The 22,635-nt window shown below is 55.7% G+C and overlaps 1 protein-coding gene across 1 annotated transcript; it reads left to right on the plus strand.

Moving 5' to 3' along the window:
- The first annotated feature begins 15,798 nt into the window (after positions 1-15,798).
- DPEP1 (dipeptidase 1) lies at positions 15,799-21,733 on the plus strand. The gene is made up of 10 exons (XM_007939237.1): positions 15,799-15,902; positions 18,695-18,827; positions 19,016-19,148; positions 19,342-19,492; positions 19,619-19,688; positions 20,015-20,191; positions 20,992-21,076; positions 21,161-21,236; positions 21,358-21,493; positions 21,566-21,733. The coding sequence occupies exons 1-10, from the start codon at positions 15,799-15,801 to the stop codon at positions 21,731-21,733; spliced, it is 1,233 nt and encodes a 410-aa protein (XP_007937428.1).
- The last annotated feature ends 902 nt before the right edge of the window (positions 21,734-22,635 follow it).

A 22,635-nucleotide genomic window follows, 5' to 3' on the forward strand; every position in this document is an offset into this window, starting at 1 on the left:
CTGAGGGGGAACTGGTGTCTGGTTCCCTGTGGCTCCTTCTCCACTGACTGGCTGCAGCTTGAAGGTGACACACGTGCACACACATGGATACGCATACACATGGGCAAAGACACACATATGTACACAAAGATGAGCGCACACACATATATGCACATGCATAGCCAAGCACACACATGTACACATGTGGACAGGCACACACAAGCACATGCACACAAATGGGTGAGCACACACATACATGTACACACACATGGGTGGAGACACACATGTGCGCGCAGAGAGATGAGCACACACATGGCGAGCACACGCATGCATATGCACATGCATAGCCAAGCACACACATGTACAGACATGGGCAGGCACACACAAGCACATGCACACAAATGGGTGAACACACACATGCACACAAGTGCATACGCACACAGACATGGGTGGACATACATGCACATGCACACATGGGGAAGCACACATATTCACACATCTGTATATGCACACACATGGGCAAGTGTGCACACAGGCGAGCACACACATGCACACATGCACACATGCACATTTGAAAGCTGCACCACCTGAAACCTGCTCACCACCTGTGATGCACCCAGGTACTGTTCAGTGGAGTCGAGTCTAATTTTTTTCAAATGCTTGGCCTGACCAAACTCATGGATTTTATGACCCACTAATGGGTTTCAGAAGGGGCCTTGGTGGCTCAGTGGTTAAGTGCTTGGCTGCTAACTGGAAGGTTGGCAGTTTGAACTCACCAGCTGCTCCTTGGGAGAAAGATGAGGCAGCTGCTTTGATAAAGATCACAGCCTTGGAAACACTATGGGCTATTTCTGCTGTGTTCTATACAGTCCCTAGGAGTCAGAATTGACACAATGGCAATGGATTTGGATTTCTTTCAGTGAGTCTCAACCCTTAGACCCCTTAAGGGGCTTCATACCACAATTAAGAAAAAAAAAAAAAAAAACAGCTATCCTAAGATACGTTTTTGTTCACTGCCATCGAGTTGAGGTGACTCCATGTGACCTGAGATATACAGGGACCTTTACCAACAAGAAGTTTAGAACCGTGAAGTCACTGCCAATGTCCTGCCTGCCCATTGACAGTAATGGAGGTCAGTGAGGAGGGTACCACCAGGATCAGTGGTAACCAGGAGCTTCACACAACCAGTTCATCTGTGTGTAGACACAGGCCTGAGACTGAGTGTGAATGGGAAAGTCTGAGATGCAGACACGTGTGTGTGTGTGTGTGTAGTAAGGTCCTGCGTGCATAAAGAAGGAGCTGTGCGCTTACAGGAAACCAAAACCAAAAACCAAACCTACTGCCATCAACCCTATCCCAACTCATAGTGTCCCCACTGCATTTCTAAAGCAGTAAGTCTTTACAGAAGTAGATTGCTCCATCTTTCTTCCATGAAGCAGCTGGTGGGTTTGAACCACCAACCTTCTGGTTACCAGTCAAATAGCAATGTGCCACCAGAACTCATTGTGCATATGGAACCTGTGTAAAAATGTTCTGGAATCACACAGGGAAGAGGTAACTAACTACGGGGAGGTGGGAAGAGAGTTGTCACACCGAGGGGAATTGCAGTCAATATCATGAAGCAAAATGTGTATGAACTGCTGTATAGAAAATGAATTTCCTCTGTAAACTTCACCCAAATCACAATAAACATTAAAAAAAGAAAAAAAAAAATTCTGGAATCACCCATAAGAAACTGTCAGGAGGGGCTGCGTCTTGGGAGGAGGGCTGGAAAGTCACGTGTTCTGTGGTGTCTGAGTGTCGTAATCTTTCCTGTGTGCTTACTATATGATCAGAAAGGGGAGCGGAGGGGAGGGGAATGTGCTGAAGAAGAGTGGACACTCCTCCTAGGACACAGGACACTGCATGCTGCACCGAGAACATGTCGGGCAACTCAAAATTTTCACTGCTCTTGGAATGACCAAGAAAGCACCATGCATGTTCCTTTAGGGTTGTTGTGTTGTTAGATGTCATAGAGTCGCCTCCAGCTCATGGACATTGTGTGGTGGAAGGAAACACTGTTGGTCAGGCACCTTCCTCCCAATCGTCGCTGTGTCTGAGTCCCTTGTTGCAGCCACTGTGTCAGTCCATCCCCTGAGGGTGTTCTTTCTTGTTCACCCTCTGCTTTACCGGGAATTCTGGTGGCGTACTGCCTGAGGCCTCTGACTGCTAACCAGAAGGCTGGGTTTCCACCAGCCACTCCTCGGAAGGAAGATTGGGCAATCCACTTCTGCAGAGATACCTCCTCAGAAACCCAAGGAGTGGACGCTATGAGGCGAAGCGGCTCAACAGCACTGAGTTTGGTTCTGGGCTTTGGTCTACTTTACCGCGTGATGACTTTCCAGGGACTGGTCCCTCCTGATAACACGTCCAAAGTATGTGAGGGGACGTCTCGCCATCCTTTCTTCTAAGGAGCATCTGGCCTGACTTCCTCCAAGACAGACTTGTCTCTGGGTTTGCTATTCTGGACTCATACAATATGTGCTCTTCAGTGTCAACTTCTTTCCTTAGTCAAGTGTTTTAGACCCTTAGCCATTTTGCACTGTGTATCGGAACGCCACTCCTCTTTACAGCTGAATACTATTCCATGCATGGATGTACCACATTTTGTTTTTCCTTTCATCCTTACTCGCTGTTCCTTTGAGTTGTTTGTACCTCATGGCAGCTATATGTAATGTGCTAGGAGCATTTGTGTACATGTTTCATTTTTGTATATGTCTGGATGTACACAGACGTTTTACATTTTTTGGTATGTATGTTTTCACAATTAAGATATGTATTTTACACAAAAACGTTTTTTAAAAAATTAATTATATATTTGAAAAAACGAGGAAGCCGTGTGTGCGTGCATACGGTGCTGCCTCCGAGGCTGTTCAAGGGCAGGAGGCCCCCTCTGTCACAGGGGCACCGGAGGGTGACAGACGTTCCCACCCTGGGGAGGCCACCAGGAGGGGATCCGGCCGGAGGCAGCATCTTCTGTGTCTCACCCTGAAGTTCATGTGAAGGTTGTACCAGGAGTGTGTGTCACTGAAGCAAAAAGCCATCTTTTACTTACTGTGGAGAGATAGGGAGAAGAAGGTGCTCTGGTGGTGTAGGGGTTAAAGCATTCGACTGCTAACCTAAAGGTCAGCAGCTCAAACCCACCAGCTGCTCCTTGGGAGAAAGACATGGCAGTCTCCTTCCATAAAGGTTTACAGTCTTGGAAACCCATGAGGCAGCTTTTCTCTGTCCTACAGGGCTGCTATTAGTTGCAATCAACTCCATGGCAGTGGGTTTGGTTTTTTGGTTATGGAGAGAGACGGACAGCTGGAGAGAAGGGGCTTTTTGCCTCCTGAGCAAGCAGCTTCTCTGTCCTCCTCAACACCCCAGCTCCCCTCTCCCTTTTTCTCCAGCCCCCACCACACTTTCCTGCCAGCCCCACCCATATTTCTCCCAGTGCCCCACCCCATCTCTCAGTTCCTCCGCTCCTTCCCCCACCCAGCTCTCTCCCCTGTGCGGAGAACACAGGTGCAGCAGGAAGTGGGGCATTTGCACCTTCCTGGGGAGAAGCTTGGGAGGAGAGGCAGGTGGCCGTGTGGGGCCACCAGCAGCTGTGAGTCCTGGGGAGGAGCGCCTGGCTGGGGACCACAAGGCCACAGTGCAGAGGCCACGGCGAATGGATGAGTGGGCGCCGCTGGGGACTGGTGAGTGGTCAGGATCCTAGTTGTTGCTGCCGTGCCTGAGAGGAGGGGATCCCTCACAGCTCAGGCTGAGAGGGGTGAAGCTGTAGGGGGGGTTGTGGCCAGCCCTGGGGTTCCACTTGGGGAAGTGAGGCTCTTTGCAGCGGGGCTCAGAGCCCTCCCTCAAGGCCGGTGGGCTCCTCCGGTCCTCTCTCATCTGCTCCTGGGGTCAGCCTCTGGGACTCACGCTGCATTCTCTTTTCCTAGAACCTTCTTCTCTTCAGATTTTAGCTAACTTGCCTGTCCTCCAGGAAGCACGCATGCAGCCCCACATCCGTTCTGGAATCTTCTGCTTACGTGTCAGTCTGTGTCTCCCCCAGCTGTACCCCACCAAGTGGACAGAATGCATGGAATGAATGAGTGAATGGAAGATTGGATGGGTGCGTGGGTGCATGGACAGATGGGTGGTTGAGTAGCTGGAACCCTGAGGGGCCCACCCCCTCTCAGCAGGGTGACAGGGTGGCAGGGCTGTCCTTGTTCTCTGCCACAGCTCAGAGCGTCCTGTCCTCTTGATTAACCCACAGCAGTAACTCACAAGACAGTGTCCCCCATATGCTCGATGCTCGGTCTTTGTAACAAATGCCAAGACATTTTCCCAACTTTATCTTCCCTGCACCCATGTGGGCACCCAGCTATCCTAGAGTGTAAGTAAGTCAGCTGGCCCCCAGCTTTGGTTGCCTGGACCTTGGGTCACTTCCCCGAGCTGCCTCTCAGAGCTGCCTGTCTCACGGCCTGGGGGCCGCATTCTTGCTCAATCCTGAGTGGCTGCCGTGAGCATGGCAGTGGTCCAAGGCCTGGCTCCCACCCACCACACGTGCCCTCTTGGCCCTGGGGGAGCATCAGGTGCCTCTCTCTCCTCCTTCCCAACAGAGATGGGGCCTAAGTTAGAACACAGTTAAAAATTACCCAGGGACTGGGGCATGTGCAGCAGGCCGTCCAGGACAGGAGAGCAGGGCCTAGCAGGGCACGGCCACCAGAGGGCAGCAGGCCCAGGGGAGCAGTCAGTGGGTGGACCAACTCCCCATGGGGTGCGGGGTCTGAGAGCAATGAACCGTTCTGAGCTGGTGTGGGGGCTCCTCTGAGCAGGACCCCACTCCCACCTCCTAGTGGCCAGTCCAGCCCCTCTGAGTGTCTGCTCAGCACAGCCCCTGGCCCACATCTCAGAAAAGGTCCAAAACACACAGCGGTTCAGGTTCCCGAACCTTTCACACAGTTGTGTCTTGCATCTGAAGGGCCAGCCAAGGGCACCAGTCTCCCTCACTCGTCCTGGCTGGTCCACTCACCTTCTCACGGTGTCACTGACCCTGCTGCCTGCCAGGCTGCAGCTCCTTGTGGGGAGGATCCAGCAGACATGTCTTGGGGCCAGTGTCTGATTACCCAGTAAGCATGGTAAGCTCGGACTTACTGGTGCTTACTTACTCATCTGCAGTGAGCAGTTCCCCGTGTTTTCACCACATCAGAGATTCTGTTTCTAGGTGTGGCTGGCATCTCTCTCTCCCAGCCCCTCAGCGCTTTCCCCAGAATCAAAGCCTCTTTCCAAATCTGCGATCCCTGACAGGGACAGAGTACCCAAGAGGAAAGGTAAGCACAGGCTTACTTGTGCTTACTTATTCATCTATCGTGAACAGTTTCACATGTTTTTGACCACATGAAAGATGTGAAATTTTCACTACAGATTAGTAAGTTACTAAGTAAGTACAAGTAAGCCCATGCCTACCTTGCTTATTGAGTCACTCACCCCTGCCTGGCCTCTGGCACCCTGGCACCAGGGCTGTAAAGAGAAGGGCATTTCCACTACCTCAGGACCTTGGGGTCAGAACAGGAATCTGCAGACCAGCAGATGCCAATGCCAGCAGACAGCAGCCATGGGGTGGAGGTTCCTGCCTGCCTCCGAGGGAGGAGGCACCGGGCAGGGAGCATTCACCTTGATGCCTCACCTGTGCTTATGTGTCCAGAAAGTGCTAGAAGGACACTCAGGGCCTGTTCTCCGAGCAGGGCCTTCCTTTCTCCTTGTGTTCTTTACCGGGAGGGTGCATTCCTTGGGGCACACACGTATAACCCACTTTGGGGATGTTTTAGGGTCTCAGGTAATTGGCCTGCCAGTGAAGCCAGGCTTGTCCCAGGAGGCAGGGTTCCAGTCCCAGTGACATCGAGGAAGAAAAGGCCTGGGGATGTGTTTAAGTTTGCAGCCAAGCACACCCCCCGGAGCAGTTCTGTCTGTGAGGCACGGGACCACCAGGAGTCTGACCCAGGCCTGAATCCTGCCATACGTCTTTATATCGCTCAGTGCCAGGCTGATGTGCAAACAGCAGCCCCTTTCAAGCGTACACAGACCCGCCAGCCTGCACGCTCCGTGTTTCGTAGCTCCTGCGTTAAAGTGCCATCCTCATCAGTGGGGACACACAGCTCCCCCTGTCCCGCACTGCACTGAGGGGCCCGGGGGACTGGACAGCAGGCCCAGGGCTGCCCCTTTTCCCTCCCTTCAGTGGGCGTGGTTACCAGGGCAGGGGGAAGAACACAGTAGGGAGGTGAGGGACACGCCCGCCCTCCGTCAGCCTGTTTCTGGGAGCCCCTTGCTGTTTGCCCGTCCCCAGCGAGGTCTGGCGGGACTGGGAATTGAGATACACCTCAGGTATAGCCAGGCCTGCTCACCACCCCCTCGCAGAGCAACTCAGAAGGCTGTGCCCCCGCAGCCGTAAGTGTGTAAGTGTACCCGTGTTACATGCATCTCTTCTGCTCACATGCAGGATTGGTGGTGCCGTCAGACTTCCCTCACTAGATGCATGTTCAAAGGCACAGCTAGAGTCTTGCCCGGGGAGCCAATTGCAGCCTTTCTGGTCAACCCAGGGCTTCTGACCAACAAGCCTGGTGGCCCCCTGGGGGGAGGTGGGGATGTCTCTCAGGACACTTGCCCCTCTGGGAGCCTACACCAAGGCGCCAGACATGGGGGAGGGCTGGGCCGAGCCTTGGTGTGACTTGGGCTCCCTGCACACATTCCTTGGTTAACCTTCTCTCTCTCTGATGTTTGCTCTCCAGAGGTTTTAGAAAGTCCTAAATCTGGGACAGGAAGTGCGCAGCTCTCCCTGCACACCCCGCCCGCGTGTCAGCCCTTCCTTCCCTGTCCTTTCTCCCTTCTGAAGCTAACTCCAGGGATGGGGGTGGCACCTGAAGCCAGCAGTGGGGGCATTTCCCCCCATAAGCCCCTCCATGAGTGGAGGACTGAGGGTGTGTTGGGAGCTCGGAGGTACCGAGTTGGCTACAGGTACACGGCCCCCTAGGGCGTGGGTACTCTCCCAGGGGGCTAGGACCCCTGCTCCCAGCATTGTGTGGAAGTGGGGCGCCTGCTTGAGCTCCACAGGGATTTTCTATTTTAATTGTTCACAGGCTAAACATTCCAGTGCAGAGTTAAATCTCTCCCTCACACCTGCTCCTTCCCGATGGCAGGGTCAGTGACAGGTCCAGCCCCCCGCCTTCTGTGGGTGCCCTTTTGTGACCGGAGCCAGCAGTGAAGATCTGAGCTCTGCTCTCTGAACCCTTTGCACCCCCAGAGCCAGGCCCTAAGATGGGGAGTCGCCCCTGTGCCCGAGGTCTGCTCTCCAAGCCTGACCCCAGGCCTGGTAGCTTCACCCAGTATCCTCCCAGGACAGCTCTCTGGTGCCCACCCCGCCCTCTGTGCTGACTCGCAGGCCTGTGGCCTTGGCCAGTCCCTCCCTTGCCTCCCCTCCCTGAGCTGTAAACCAGATCCAGAGCCAGGCTGGGTAAGGGCGGTGCCAACCAGAGCCTCCGTCCTCCCTCAGAGCCCCCAGACCTGCCTTGACCCTTGTGTGTGGGAGCCTTTGGCCTGCCCTGCACCCTGTCCCCTCCTCCCCAGTCCCGAAAAGCGCCCCTATTTATAACCAGGTGACTGTGGCTTAGGGAAGGACTCCTGGTATTTGTGGAGGCACAGCTGGCCCTCTCGGGCTGTGCCCTGTCCATGCCCTGGTCCTGCCCACCTGGGGTTTTCTGGAGAAGCTGAGCTGCCCTGCCCCATGCCCCGTCTCCAAACCGCAGCTGCCTCAGAGCCACCTGAAGTAGCTCAACTGCCTGCCCTCAGCCAGCAACGCCCCTGCCCCCAGACCCTCCGCTGACTGATTGCGAAAGTCCCTGTAGCCTGCCAGGGGACATTCCAATTTCAGTTTCTTTTGATCCTTGTGTTAGGCCAGAAACGCGGGATGGGGCATGAATCCCATTACTAATAAAGACACAAGGCCCAGGAGGCTGAGGCGCCTCGGAGCCCCCCACCTCATTCCTACATCGGGGCACCTGAGGTCATAGGTCACATCTGAGGATGGAACCCTGTCCTCAGCGAGACCTGGTGGCCACCTCAAGCACACCCCTAGCCCCAGCCCCTTCCCCTCTCATCTCACCGGGTCCCTCCAGCCAATGCCAGTGGTGCTGCCTGACATGGAGTGGCCATGTTCTGGCCCAGGGACCCCATCCCTGCCCCACAGACCCCTCCTGGCCCGGCCTGAGCCTGAGAAGCAGTCTGGGTGGCAGACGGGCCGTGGCCTCTGACGAGCCTTAGTGAGGGTGTGAGCGTCTGTGGAGACATGTGTAAGGCATTAGGCTCTCGTACTCAGCGTGCCTTGTGAGGGCCCCTGAGAATTTCTTTTTTGTACAGGAGGGAAGCTGGCTGGACACTTCGGGGGGGTGGGCTCGAACTTGAGGAGAGCGGAGACAAAGCCTTCAACGTCAGAGGTCAGGCCACAGCCCCGAGCTGAGGGTGGGGGACAGAGCTGCAGTTCCAGCTGACAGGGATTCGAAGCCAGGATTCGGTCACCTCCTCTCTCCTTCCTGCTCACTGTGAGTTTCGGGGATCAGGGTGCAGGGTGTGGTGACTCTGGGATTGGGCCTGGCCAAGGGCCAGGGATACACTGACGTGCAGTCATGTCTCCTGCCTCCCCAACTGCCTGCCAGTCGCCATGCACACAGCTTGTCAGGGGCTGTAGTAAGTGGGGGACCACACTGGGCACCTGTGGTCCCTGGGCCATGCTGCATGGCCATGTGGTGGGGAGACAGGCAGGCCACTAGCTACGGTCGGTCACACAGTGAGCCTGTCCTGGCAGTATGGGGATAGGAAGGGTGAGGGACCTGTGAGGGGGTGTGCAGTGTGTGTGCTCATGACAGAGGGAGGGGCGTTGCGAAGACCCTGTGGATTAAGAGCGTGATTTGGGTCTCTGTGTGCGGAGGGTGGGAGGGCTGTGAGATGAGGCTGAGGGTCAGGACCTCCTGAGGCACGTGTGGGAAGTTCCTGGGAGATGCTGAGCTAAGGAAACACAGTAACAAAGGTGAGCAGCCACTGTGCACACAGCGGATTGTGGGTCAGTGGAACCAGTGACCATGCAGTCTTCTGAGGAGAGGACAAGGAAAAGGAGGAGATGCCGCAGCCCAGCGGGGGTGGGGTGGGGGAAGGGACACTCCCTGCTCTGTGGGCCAGGGCCCTGGGGGCAGAGGCATCATCTGACAAGGCTTTTAGGGGCTGAGATGGGGTCTTAGTGCTGGGTCTCAGGACATTCCAGTGAAGGTATCTGGTTAGACATCAGGGGCTGGAACCTGAGAGAGAGGCCAGGGGCCTCCAAGGAGGGGACAGAGTGACTGAGAGGGGACTGAGCCCACCAGGGCTCATCCCAAAGCCCCCACTCACTCCTTGCACACGGTCCACTCTAGGGCCCACCTGTGCCAGACTCTGGGGGCTGGAGGGAGCTGGGCTCCAGGAATCAGCAGTGAGTGGTCGTGGCAGCACTCACCACCTGTGCTAAGTGCAGGGGGCTGGCTGAGCTTGAGTGTGTGTCCACGTGCTTCTGTGTGTCTGTCCATGTCCTTTTCTGTGTGTATATGTGTGTGCACGTCTTTCTCTGTATGTGTCCATGTGTTTCTCTGTGCATCTGAGTGTGTACCCATGTGTTTATCTGTATGTGTGTGTGTGTCTATGTCCTTCTCTGTGTGTTCGTGTCCTTCTGTGTGTATGTGAGTGTGTGTCCATGTACTTGTCTGTCTCAGTGTGTGTCTGTCCACGTGCTCACACAGTGTGCTCATATGTCTGTGCTCGTGTGTGCACATGTCAGTAACTAGAGTGTGTGATTATCGCATGTGAAAATGTATGTCTCTGTGTGTGTGTTGTACATGTGCACACATCTCACATTCAGGTTTTAGGATGTGTCTGAGTATGCTTGTCTGTGATGACCTATGTGTGCGTGTGTGTGAATATGGGGGATGAGTGTCCTATGTGCCTACTTATATAGGAAAGAATGGTCTCAGGCCCCTCTGAAGGTGACAAGAAGGCTGGATGCCCAGCCCAGCATCCAGAAAGAGAAGGAGAAACAGAAGTTAAAACACTGAGGCCAAAGGGTCCCCCGCAGCTTCTGCTCCCAGGGCAGATGCTAGAGCACATGCCCCTGCCTCCTCTTCCCGCCTCAGGGCCCGTGACCTAGGACTGTGAAGGGAAAAGAACACAGAGTTGGGGCAGGAAGGCTCCAGCAGCACCAGGAGGATTAGCCCACTTCTGGGGGTGAGAAATGGGGCAAAAAGCCTGCTGAGAAGGCCGTTAGCAGCCCTCGTGGGAATATCTGGCCGCTCACCCAGCAGAATCCAGAGAGGGGATCACTCAGACACTGCCAGCGAGACAGAGGGCAGAAGCAAGGAAGGCAGTGACCTCGGGGGGTGGCACCCACCTGCCCTTTCCCACAGACTCAGATCCCGGGAAGGCACTGACCTCGGGGGGCGGCACCCACCTACCCTCTCCCACAGACTCAGATCCCCGCCACTCCCCACCAGACGCTTGCTGCAGCCAGAAGACATCATGAGGTTCTTCCACACACACCCATCCCTTCAAAAAAGAAATGGTGAGAACCAGGTTAGCCACTGGCACCAAGAGTCATTGTAACCCTCAGCCTCCCACTTGCTCCACATCAAAGTCAGCCTTCCTGTGCCTTCATTCTCGAACATGAGCTACCTCAGATGGTTGAGAAAAGTCTGCAAAACCGACAAAAGGCCCAGAGAGTGGAAAAAATGAATCCAAGGATGCAGGCTATTACGCAGTAAAAAGAAGAAAACAAAACCAAACCTCTAACTGATTTCAGACCATCCTGCTTCCACAAAAGCAGCAGGGTCCAAGGAAGAAGAACAAAAGCCACAAAAATGCAACAAACTGCTCTTGGACATGAAATGTACAATTTCTGAAAGGAAACAAAAGAGAAGTGCTGGAAGACAGCATCCAGGAGACCTCGTAGGGCCTGGAACAAAAGCCCAAGGAGACCTAAACTATGAAAGAGCAAAAACGGGAGACAAGAAGGAACGGTCCGGGAGGTCCAACATCTGATCAACAGCAGCACCAGGAAGGGAGAACCAAAAACAAACCCACTGCCATTGGGTCGATTTTGATCAAAGCCCCCTAGAGGACAGAGTGGAACTGCCCCAGAGGGTTTCCAAGGCTGTCAATCTTTATGGACGCAGACCGTCTCATCTTTCTCCTGCGGAGCAGCTGGTGGGTTCAAACCCACCTTCTGCTTAGCAGCCATATGCTGCCACTACACAACCAGAGCTCCTTTAGGGGCTCGTATTAGAAAGGAGGAAAAGAAATAGGGGCGGAGATAAGATAGAAAATGCCCTGCACCAAAGGAAGTACGGGTGTGCCAATGAGTGACTCCCCAGAATGCAGCGCTGGTTGAATCAAAAAAGTCTCTAACTAATGCAGTCGTGAGAAATTGCAGAGCCCACAGATGAGACTTCGGCCTTGAGTTCCCCAAACGCAGGAAGATTGTGGAGGAACCAGCAGGTCCCTACAGAGAGCTGAGTGTCAGGCGGCCTTGAACGTCTACGACCCTGTGTTCACAGAACTGCAAGTTCTGAGGGAATGGTTCTTAGGGAAATGTGTGTCTATCAGAAGAGAAACACACTCAGACGCTCAGGGACTCAGCACTCACTGCCCACACACCACTGTTAGGAGATGATTTGAGGAAATGCTCAAAATGAGGGCATAAACCTTCTGAAGGAACAATTCCCTGGAGAAGGATATCATGCTTGATAAAGTGGAAGGTCAACAAAGAAGGGGAAGGTCCTCAACAAGACGGATTGACACAGTGGCTGCAACGATGGGCTCAGGTATAGGTTTGTGAGGCTGGCACAGGACTGGGCAGTGTTTCATTCTGCTGTGCATAGGGTCACTATGAGTCGGAAATGACTGGAAGGCGCCTAACAACAGCAATAAAACCTTCTGAAGATGGAGACCTGAAATACAGACATTAAGTCAGAGCCACTGATCCCAGGCAAGGAGCCATGATTGGGGGGCGTTTCATGCCCAGAGAGAGCAGCAGTAGAGGGATGAGGGGCCGTCAGCAGTTCAGAGCTGGGAAGCTTGTGAGAGCACAATCAATGCATTCAGCAGAAGAAAAAAAAAAAGGCAATCAGAAACTCCAGGATGAAAGTAAAACCATATGAACAAGCAGGCTTAAGCATGACTCAGTCTCTGGGTGGTGCAGATGATTAGGATGCTCAGCAGCTAAACACAACGTTGGGGTACAAGTCTGCCCAGAGGTGCTGCCGAAGAAAGGCCTGGCAATCCAATTCCAAAAAAACAGCCACTGAAAACCTTATGGAGCCCAGCTCCACTCTGACACACATGGCGTCCCCGTGAGTCAGAGCCTCGATCCACAGGACGCAGTGCTTAGTGGTTTATACCTCAGTTCTCCCAACAGCAGGTATGATGAGGAAGCACCTTACAGATGAAGAAACTGAGGCCAAGGAGCAGACAGGCTCACACCACAGTGAGATGGGGGCTCAAGCTGTCTGATCTCAAAGTGCTCATTGAACATAGCCAAGTCGAGTTGAGCCAGGCAAGATGTTGAGCCCCTGGAAGGACAGAAAAGGAGTCATGTCTGGCCTCATGCTGCACTAAGCGTCACACTCCAACTTCACCATCCTCACAGTGCTCACACAGGCCCAAGGACTGTGTGGCCGGCCTTGAGTCTCCCCTTTGTGACACACCACTTTCCTCCTGGAGGTGCTGTCCCTACCACCAACTTGGAAAATCCACTTGAGTTACACAAGTTACACAGCAGGACACAGATGTGTTCAGTTGAGTCCAGTCCACAGGGCACGAGGCAGCGGGCAGGCTTGAGCACCGACTGGTCCTTGTGTAAACGGCATGTTGTTCATCTGGGCCTGAGTGCATTAATGCTGAGGTTTAGAATGCTGGATCAGACTGCAACTGATCTTGATGACAGGTTTGTGCTCTCTTAAACGTGCATTGCTCACCTCACCCTCCCTGTCCCTGGAGTGGATGATGTAAAAGTGGCCACACAACTGTCCAAGGCTAGGGGCTAGGAAGGGGCCAGAGTAGGGGCTCAGGGGTGTTACCTCAGGCAGCAGAAGTGGAAGGACTAGACTTTTGTGACGTAACTGTATTTAAGGAAATGAGGAGCTGGGGTAGTTTGTGGGAGCCATGTGGGCTCCTTATGCCCCAAGCTGGATAGCCAGAAAGCAGGCCATGGGTGAGCAGCCCACCAGGTAGGAGTGAGTTGTAATTCCTTCTTTCCTGTCAGCTATTTAAACTAATAAACTACTACATAGGTGTGGCAGAGCAGAAAAATGTTTGTTAACAACTAAGTAAGTTCTGGATTTGAAAATTGAAGGAAGGGCAGGTTTAGGGAAAAAGACAAATACCTCGACCCTCCTGGGTCAGGGTCAAAGGACAAAGAGGAAACTCCTCCATCCTCTGGACGCAGAGAGGCCACGGCGTTCACAAAGGAGAGTGCCGGAGAGCAGGGCGGTGGGTGCAGAGCAGAGCCTGGGAGGCGAGGCGCCTGAGGGAGGCCGTCTCCACTGAGCTGAAGGGCTGCACGGCCTGGGGGGGGGGGGCGGCAGGAAGGCGCTGTGAGAAGTGAAGAGCAAGTCAAACTAAATCTCTCTGCCAGGAGACAAGGAGGTGCCTGAGAAACAGGGTCCAGGAAAACGGAGCCACGCACAGATGAATGGCAGTGGCTCGTCAATGACCACGGAAGCGTTAAATGATGTTAAAAGAGGAAGGTTGGTTTAAACGGGACTTAAAAATGCAAGGACCCTGGTGGAGCAGTGGTTAAGCACCCATCTACTCACTGAAAGGTCAGCGGGTGGAACTCATCAGCCACTCCGAGGGAGAAAGATGAGGCAGACTGCTTTTGTAAAGATGACAGCCTTGGAGACCCTGTGGGCAGTTCCACTCTGTCCTCTAGGGGCGCTGTGAGTCAGAATCCACTAGACAGCAGTGGGTATGGTTTGGGCTTTGCTTCTGTGAAGATTGACAGCCCTGGAGACCCTGTGGTGCAGTTCCACTCTGTCCTCTAGCGGCGCTGTGGGTCAGAATAGACTCCATGGTAGTGGGTGTGGTTTGGGCTTAGGGCTTCCAGATCTCCTTTTTTGAGACCTCCTTCAGCCACAGCATACGCTCTTTAAAGAAAAGCCAAAAAGTAGTAGTGGTGTCCATCAACAGTTGAATGGGTAAACGCTGTGTGGTCTATACACACAGTGGAATAGTATGCAGCCAAAAAGAGAAGTGCTGCTGCTGTCACACACGGATGAACTGTGAAAACATCATGCTGAGTGAATTGAGTCAGTCACCAAAGGACAAACGCTGTATGATCTCACTTACATGACAATAGGAAATACACAGAAACCAAAGATTATTAGTGGTTACCAGAGCTGGAAGGGAGGGGGAGAAGGGAGTTTTTGTTTTGGGGGTACTGAGTTTATGTTAATGGTGGTGGCATGTTTTGGATGAGGACAGTGGTAACAGGGACACAACATGAAAAATGTAGTCATTGTCACCGAGTTGTAAATATGGAAGTTGTGGTGTTGTTGGTGGATGTCTTGGTGTGTGTTTCACCACAATAAAAAAACAAAAACAACCCTAAACAAACAATGTTAGGAGTAAATAGATGGAAAGATATAAAGCAGGCAAACAGCATCAGAAAGCAAGTGGGTGTGGCCTTAATGTCAGATAAAATAGATATCAGGTGAGAAGTCTTCTGGTGAAGAAGGTGGGTCCTCCAAGACGTGTCTGAGCCCAGCGATGCCAGTGCGTGGCTTGTCCAAGGGGATGCTGACGGTGTGCTTTGGTGCCGGGGGCTGGGGGGGGGGGCAAGGGAAGGCCACAGAGAATAAACCATCACCCTCTTGCCTGGCATCCACTTCTTCCCACAACTCCAACATCCCGGCTCTCAGTGGCCTCATGGCCTGGGACGAGGATCCCTGCGAGGCTGGGGTGCTGGGGCGCAGGGCAGGCACGGGGGCCCCCAGCCTGGAACAGAACATCTATCCTCGCTGTGGGTAATTTAAAAGTGTTTTCTGTGCAAACACACAGGCACATTGCAATGAAATGAAGGAATGTTTTTGTTCCTGGGTGGAATCCCCTTGGCTGCACCCACCCTTGCCCACCCTGACCGTGCCGGGCACTCTGACCTCTGACAGAGGCGGGAAGAGTCCGTGGACTCTCCTTGGTGGCAGGAGTGGAGATTGGGCCCCAGCCCTGAGCACCCACAAAGGTTGTGGGGGGCCACTTCTTGTATCCCAAGCCTGTTGGAAGCCCACCGCCCGCATCTCCCCTCAGCGCTGGCCCTGTCATTCCTTCAACAAAGCCACTCAGGAGGGGCTCCTGAGCTAGCAGCACCCAGGCCTGCCAGCAAGCACTGGGCACAAGGTCTGCTTCTGAAAAGGCTCCCTCATGGCTCTGCCGCAGCACACACCTGAGGGCTCTTTAATGGCACGAGCTCCTTAGTTTGAGAGCTTCATCCTCTGGGCAGGGTCAGACTTACTGTGCCTGGCCTCACGGCTACACCCAGCCCTCCAGACTGACCTTCCCTGCCCCCTCGCCCAGCTCGCAGCTAGTTACTCATTGAACGCAGTGTTTAGGGAGGGGACAGCAGTAATCGCCTAGGCCAAAGGGCCTCTATAAGCAACTTCCTGGAATGAGCATGGCTCCTTATAACCCTGACTTGGCCTTCTGTGCACAGGCAGGCCTTAAGCTGCGGTGGGTGCCGGGGGACGCGTGATGTGGACCTGCTGGTGGCTGTGGCCCCTCGTGGCCGTCTGCACTGCCGACACATTCCGGGAGCAGGCCCAGCGGGTCATGCAGGACACACCTGTCATCGACGGGTAAGGACCATCCACGCCAAGGTTCCCACCTGCTGCCGCCCCCACCAGGACTCAGCTTCCCAGCCATGAGAGGGGCCCTGCCTTGGGGGCTGTGGAGCTCTCTCAAGCCCTCAAGGCCTCAGCAAATGGGGTTGAACTGGGAACAGGGCAGAAAAGGGCCCGCGGCCTCAGCGCCTGGCAGGGGTGAGCTCCGGGCCCCACCTGCACCCAGGGGTTGGGGCCCGGCTCACAGCATCTGGAGAAGCACACCTCGACTGCCTTTCCTCTCTGGGAGCTGCATGCTGGGATGAGCACTCTAGGGTGGCCCCTCTTTGCTCTGCAACATCCCCGTCTTGGCAGCCTGTCTCAGGTCCAGTGTTGGTCCACCCCCCTCCAGTCTACCCCCTGGGGGTCTCCATGCAGCCCCACCTCTGACATCACACTGAGCTCCTGCCTCACTCTGCCTTGTGTCCCCGTGAATGCAGGCCCCACCCTCAGCTGTCCAGGCCACAACTCTGGGGGCGTCTTGTCCTCTGGTCCATCACGGTGCCGCCCCTCCACCCTCACAGGGTCAAGAGTCCTGTTCTCCTTCCCACTGCACATCCTCCCTAGTCCAGGCCAGCACCCTTTCAATGGGCCCCTGTGCTTGCCGGGACCCGACCCTGCTCCCCCACCCCATCCCCTTGAGAAGGTTCTTCCTTCTGCAGCTCCTCATCCCCATCAGGGCTATGCTGGGGTGGGGCGTCACAGTAGCCTCAAGGCCTTTCCTGATTGCCCCATAAACACCAGGCCCGTAAAGGCAACACTACTGTGGTTGGGAGGCCCAGCCAAGGCTGCAGTCTTATTACATGGCAGACTCCCCTGCCCCGCAGTTTGGTTGGAGGGCAAAGCTCTGTAAGAACAGTGGGAAGCTGATGCCCCCAGTGAGGCCCTCAGGGAAGGGGCTGCCCTAGAGAGGAAGCGGCCCAGTTCTTCCTCCTTGGAGATTCTACTTCCCTGCTTCCTTTCCTCTGGGAGCCACAGGTGGGAGACAAGGCCTGGGTGGGCCCCATGGGCTCACCCTGGAGTCCCTGCTGTGGGAGGAGGGCTGGGGCTTCCCAGAGCAGTGAGGGTAGGTGGAGAAGCCAGCTGCAGAACGGTGGTAGCGGGATCCCTTCACATCAGGAGCCCCCAGGTGCAGCAGGACACAGGGAGGAGGTCTGAGTTCAGGTGCTGGGGACAGTGCCGAAGTAAGATGGCTGGAGAGCCCAGAGAGCCAGAAGCTCAGGGGCTGAGATTTGGCACTGCAGGTCTGCTCAGAGATCTAGGATGCTAAGACTAGTTTAACAGAACTAAAACCAACCTAACAACTGTCAGCCAGTGTCGGCCATGCTACTCCTGCAGGTCAGAGACACACAAGTAGGGAAGCCCAGGCGCAGTCCTGGCACGGCACCGCATGGTGCCAGGGCTTGGACATGGCCACCATTCCTGCACCACCTCCAGCCATCACATCCTCATCCAGACAGAAGGGGGGAGGAAGGGATGACGGAGGGGCAAAGGGGCAGTTTGGGGAGCTGTCATGGGGCAGAACTGAAGTCATTTGGTCCTACTCAGCCACAAGGCGACTGGGGAGGGGCTTTACCCTCCATGGCCATGTGCTCTGGCAAGGCTGGGGGGCTGTAACCAAGGAGGAAGAGGATGGAGCATGGCAGACAGCAGTCTCCCACAAACAGAAGGCTGCATGTGGCTCGCTGTTCTGACATTCCCAGTCCTCTCTGAATCCTGGCTCAACCATCTGAGTAGCACCTGTGACCCCTTGAGAGGCCCGGAAAGGCCTGACCCGGACCCTTGTGCTCAAATGGCAGGGTTCACCAGGGCATTCCGGGTTGGGCGAGTGTCTGCCGTCTGGGAGAGTCACGGCCCTCTCAATTTGGGTGCATTGGGGAGATGACAGTGGCTCCTTCCTCCTGTGTGGCCCCTGGGTCTCCACCCTATGCCTATAAACAAGGAGCTCTGTGGGCTTGGACCAAAGGAGTACAGTTTCCTCCACAGAGCCAGGGGCCCCACCCACCCCTGTAATGAGGCCATGACCCAGGGTCCCTGAGCTGGGAAGCGGCCACTCACTCACCTACCCAGCACCTTGAGGCACTGGCAGCATTGGGGTGCAGCCCCATGGCAGTCAGGCCACACCATCAAGGAACTTGGTACCTGGCAGGTGTTCTCCAGGGTGCTCGAAGTGTCAGGGTCCCAGAGTCCAGGAGTTGGGGGATGGAGACTATACCCCAAGCACAGTGACAGCCAGGCCTGGGGCCACACAGCACTGGTGGTGGGGCGTGGAAAACCGTCCCCTTCTCCCTCCACCCCATCCTACTCACCCCCTAAGGAAATGTTTTTATTAGAAGCTAACAAGGACCTGCGAGAAATGGAAGGCAGAGACCTCCCCCAAGAAGAACTCAGGCCAGAAGGGCCCACCTGAGGCAGCTGAGGGGCCCTGCCAATGGGGGAGGCCTGAGTGAGGCCCCCAGGCCCTCCAAAGGCAGGCCAGACCCTCATTCCCGAGCCTCTCTTTCCTGGGGGGATTTTATCGTCACACTGTAAAAGCCATCAGATGCTTGGGCCACTGCAGCCCCCAACCCACTGGTTGCTTCAGCTCAGCCCCCGCCCCCTGGCACTGACCTCCCTGCTTAGTGCCCTTCTGGCTCCACGTAACCTGGCTGGGCTGGGGCTCAGGCAGTAAGCTCGCTTCGGGCTGGAGCTTTAAGGTAGCAGCCTGAGGCCTGGGCTTTAGCTCCTAAATGCAAGCTGCTACCCTGACCCTCTCTGGTCCCCCTAAGGCACAATGACCTGCCCTGGCAGCTGCTCAAAATATCCAACAACCAGCTGAGGGATGAGAGGACAGACTTGAACTCACTGAAAAACACACACACCAACATCCCCAAGCTGAAGGCTGGCTTTGTGGGTGCCCAGGTACGCCCTGCTCCCTCCATCGGGCCTAGCTAAGAGGCACCACTCTTGGGCGCAGCGCCTGCCACCAGCCCTTAGAGAAGGCTGGGATACCCACATGGGATGGTGGGGAAGGAGCCCCAGAGGGGAGGGAACTGAGAACACACGTGGGAGAGCCGGGGGCTACTCCTAGGTCCCTGCGCCCCCACCAGTTCTGGTCTGCATACACTCCCTGCGACACCCAAAACAAAGATGCCGTGAAGAGGACACTGGAGCAGATAGACGTCATCCATCGTATGTGCCAGTTGTACCCGGAGACCTTTGTGTGTGTCACCAACAGCTCAGGTGAGGTCCAAGGCATGGACGCCTGCCTGGTCTACCTGAGGCTTCTGGGCTCAGAACTCTGCCCTGCCCGAGTCTGTGGTCCCTGCCCCATACCAGGGTCCCAGACATGGATCCCCACCCAAGGGTGCAAAACACGTCGTCCTGCCTAGCCCATCATGAGGCCCAGGGGCGCCCCTTTTCCCGTCTCCCACAGGCATCCGGCAGGCCTTCCAGGAAAGGAAGGTGGCCAGTCTCATCGGCGTGGAGGGCGGCCACTCCATCGACAGCAGCCTGGGTGTCCTGAGAGCGCTCTACCACTTGGGCATGCGTTACCTGACCCTCACCCACAGCTGTAACACGCCCTGGTGAGCCACCCAGCCCGTGGGCAGGCAGGCGGCCGGAGGTGGGGCCCTGCCCAAGTCCAGGTCCATGCCACATCTGCCAGGGGAGGTGGTGGCTTCACTGCCCCCAGGCCCTGCTTTGTCTCCCAGGGCCGACAACTGGCTGGTGGACACAGGAAAGGACGATGCCCAAAGCCAAGGCCTGTCGTCATTCGGGAAGGTGAGTGGGAGGGAGCCAGGGTGAGGGAGGCAAGGACCACAGCCACCCTCAGAGAAAGTGGGAGACATCAGTTGGACATTCTTAGTTGAAACCAGGAGACTTGGAAACTCGAGTTTCCCATCTGTCAAATGGAGCCAAAGTTGCCACTTTGGGGGGATGTATTCAGTTAACCCCCTGGTCGCTCAAGTGCTGAACAAGGTCGATGAGCTCGAGTGGCAGCCACTTAGTCAAGGTCAATGCCTGGCAAGGTGGGTCCTCTCCCCCAACCCTGCCCCAGGGGGCCCACACCTGGACTGGTCTCTCCAGACCTGAGCTGCCTTCTACAGGTGGTGCTGAGGGAGATGAACCGCCTGGGCGTCATTGCTGACCTGGCCCACGTGTCCCTGGCCACCATGAAAGCCGTCCTGAACCAGTCCTTGGCCCCCGTTATCTTCAGCCACTCCTCAGCCTACGGACTATGTCCACACCGGCGCAACGTGCCCGACGACGTGCTGCAGCTGGTGGTGAGTGGCTGGACAGGGACAGGGACAGTGACAGGAAGTCAGGGGCACGGAGGAAGGGATAGGAATGGAAGACGAGGGCTAGGGCAGGACTACAGACTGTCAGCACATGGGCAGAATGTGCCTAGCGATGTGCTGCAGCTGGTGGTGAGTGGCTGGACAGGGACAGGGACAGTGACAGGAAGTCAGGGGCACGGAGGAAGGGATAGGAATGGAAGACGAGGGCTAGGGCAGGACTACAGACTGTCAGCACATGGGCAGAATGTGCCTAGCGATGTGCTGCAGCTGGTGGTGAGTGGCTGACCAGGGACCCAAACACAGAACAATAACAGAAGTTGAAGGCACAGGAGGGAGGGATGAGGACAGTGGACAAGGACCAGGGCGGGGCTATGGACTATGTCAGCACACCACCACAATGTGCCCAATGACATGCTGCAGCTGGTGTGAGGTCGCCCAGGGGCAGGGACAGTGACGGATCAAGGGGCAAGGGAGAGAGGGAGAGATGGGGTCAGTGGACAAGAGCCAGGGTGGGGCTGGAGGGAAGAGGACAATAATGGGGGAAGGGATGGGAGGAGGGGGACAATATAGAACATGTGATGTGTAGGTGCAGTGTGCCGGGCAACAAGCTGCAGCTGGTGGCCAGCAGCCCTGTGGGGACAGGGATGAGAACAGGGTCTGGGCACGGGAGGGAGGGATAGGGATGGCAGACCTGGGTAGGGACAGCAATGGAGCAGAGGTGGGGACACAATGTACAAGGACGGGGAGGGGCTAGGGAAGACAGAGCCTGGCCCCACCCTGTGCAGAAGCAGACGGGCAGCCTGGTGATGGTGAACTTCTACAATGACTACGTGTCATGCACAAAGGAGGCCAACCTCTCTCAAGTAGCAGGTGGGTGGTGGCATGTGACCCAACGCTGACTGGGGAAAAGGCCAGGTGGGGACCCAGGCCCACAGCTGCTGCCTCTCCTGGCAGACCACCTAGACTACATCAAGAAGAAGGCAGGTGCTGGAGCAGTAGGCTTTGGCGGGGACTTTGACGGCGTCTCAAGGTGAGGGGCTGAGGCTTCTGTCTGCGGGGAGGTTCACCCTTCCTCAGAATGTCCAGACGGGCTGGGGGGAGGCACCCGGGCTGCCAACCCTCATCTACCGCTGTGGCCCACCCTCACGCAGGCTGCCCACAGGCCTGGAGGATGTCTCTAAGTACCCGGACCTGGTTGCCGAGCTGTTAAGGAGGCAGTGGACGGAGGTGGAGGTCAAGGGTGCCTTGGCCAACAACCTTCTGCGTGTCTTTGAGGCGGTAGAACAGGTGAGGCCAGGCCCCTTACATGCACCTGCCCCCTCCTGCTAGCAGGTGAGTGAGCACCACGTCTGCCCCCAGGTGAGTCGTCACACACAAACACCAGAGGAGAAGCCCATTACGCTGGATGAGCTGGAAGGTTCCTGCAGGACCTATTATGGATACTCAGCAGCCTCTGGCCTCTACTATCAGTGGGGGGCCCTGCTGGCCACCTCTGCACCTTTTCTGCTCAGCTGGCACCTTTTATGAGGCCCTGGGGACTGGAAACCACCCTCCTGGTCCTAGAACTGAGGCCGCCTAATTCAGGGGCCTGAGACCCAGGAGCCCTACTCCCTACCCATGGGCCTGGCCTTCCTAAGCTCAGGACACTAGACATGTGGGACCCTCAATAAAGGCACTGCCCCTTCACTGAGAGTGTGTGTCCTGAGAGTGTATATCATCAGCACCCACCCCTAGCAGAAGGGAGAGTTCCCCAACTCCTATGGCAGTATATGGAAACAGCTGCCAGTTAGACTAGGTCCTGAGTCCCCTCTCAGTCCTGGAAGGTCAGGGCCAGGACTCAAGAGACCCTGAGAAGGGGCTTCACGCTGATCCTACTTGATGGTCTGTGTCCTGGCTCCCGCTGTCACCTCTCCGTATGCATGCGTGACTATGGACACTCACACGCACACCTAAATGCATGCATACATGCACTCATGTCCATGCACGCGCTTCCTTGTGTACACACATACAAATGCACATACACACATGTGCACAGACATACCCATGTACACATACTTGATACACAAGTGGACACACATGCACATCCACACATACTGACGCACACATGTGCACACACCCCAGCCCATCTTGGCTCAATAGACCTGGGAAGCCAGGGCCCAAGAGTCTGATTTGCAGAACCGCCCCTCCTGGTCACCCTGGGCCTCACTGACAAAGGTCTCACCTCTCCTGGGTCACCTTGGGTCTGTGCAGTGGACCCTGTACTGGTCTCATACCCTCCCGCACCAGGGCTCTTGGCCACCAGGAGGTGGAGCAGAGACAGTTGGGGGTAGAGGGGATGGGGACATAGGGCTACCCTGGGAGGCAGACAATTTCCTACCACCTCTAACATCCACGTCCACCCCGCCTCCCAGTTGGCACCCCTGTATGCT

This window comes from Orycteropus afer, unplaced genomic scaffold (genome assembly GCF_000298275.1).
Source record: "Orycteropus afer afer isolate SDZICR_OR568_19922 unplaced genomic scaffold, OryAfe1.0 scaffold00057, whole genome shotgun sequence".
In the NCBI taxonomy this organism is placed as follows: Eukaryota; Metazoa; Chordata; class Mammalia; order Tubulidentata; family Orycteropodidae; genus Orycteropus; species Orycteropus afer.

Bases quoted from the DNA above. Each gene is read 5' to 3' on its own strand.
- DPEP1 (XM_007939237.1), top strand. From the start codon at position 15,799: ATGTGGACCTGCTGGTGGCTGTGGCCCCTCGTGGCCGTCTGCACTGCC. The intron at 15,903-18,694 runs GTAAGGACCATC...GGTCCCCCTAAG, and splicing joins GACACACCTGTCATCGACGG to GCACAATGACCTGCCCTGGC. The intron at 20,192-20,991 runs GTGAGTGGCTGG...CACCCTGTGCAG, and splicing joins ACGACGTGCTGCAGCTGGTG to AAGCAGACGGGCAGCCTGGT.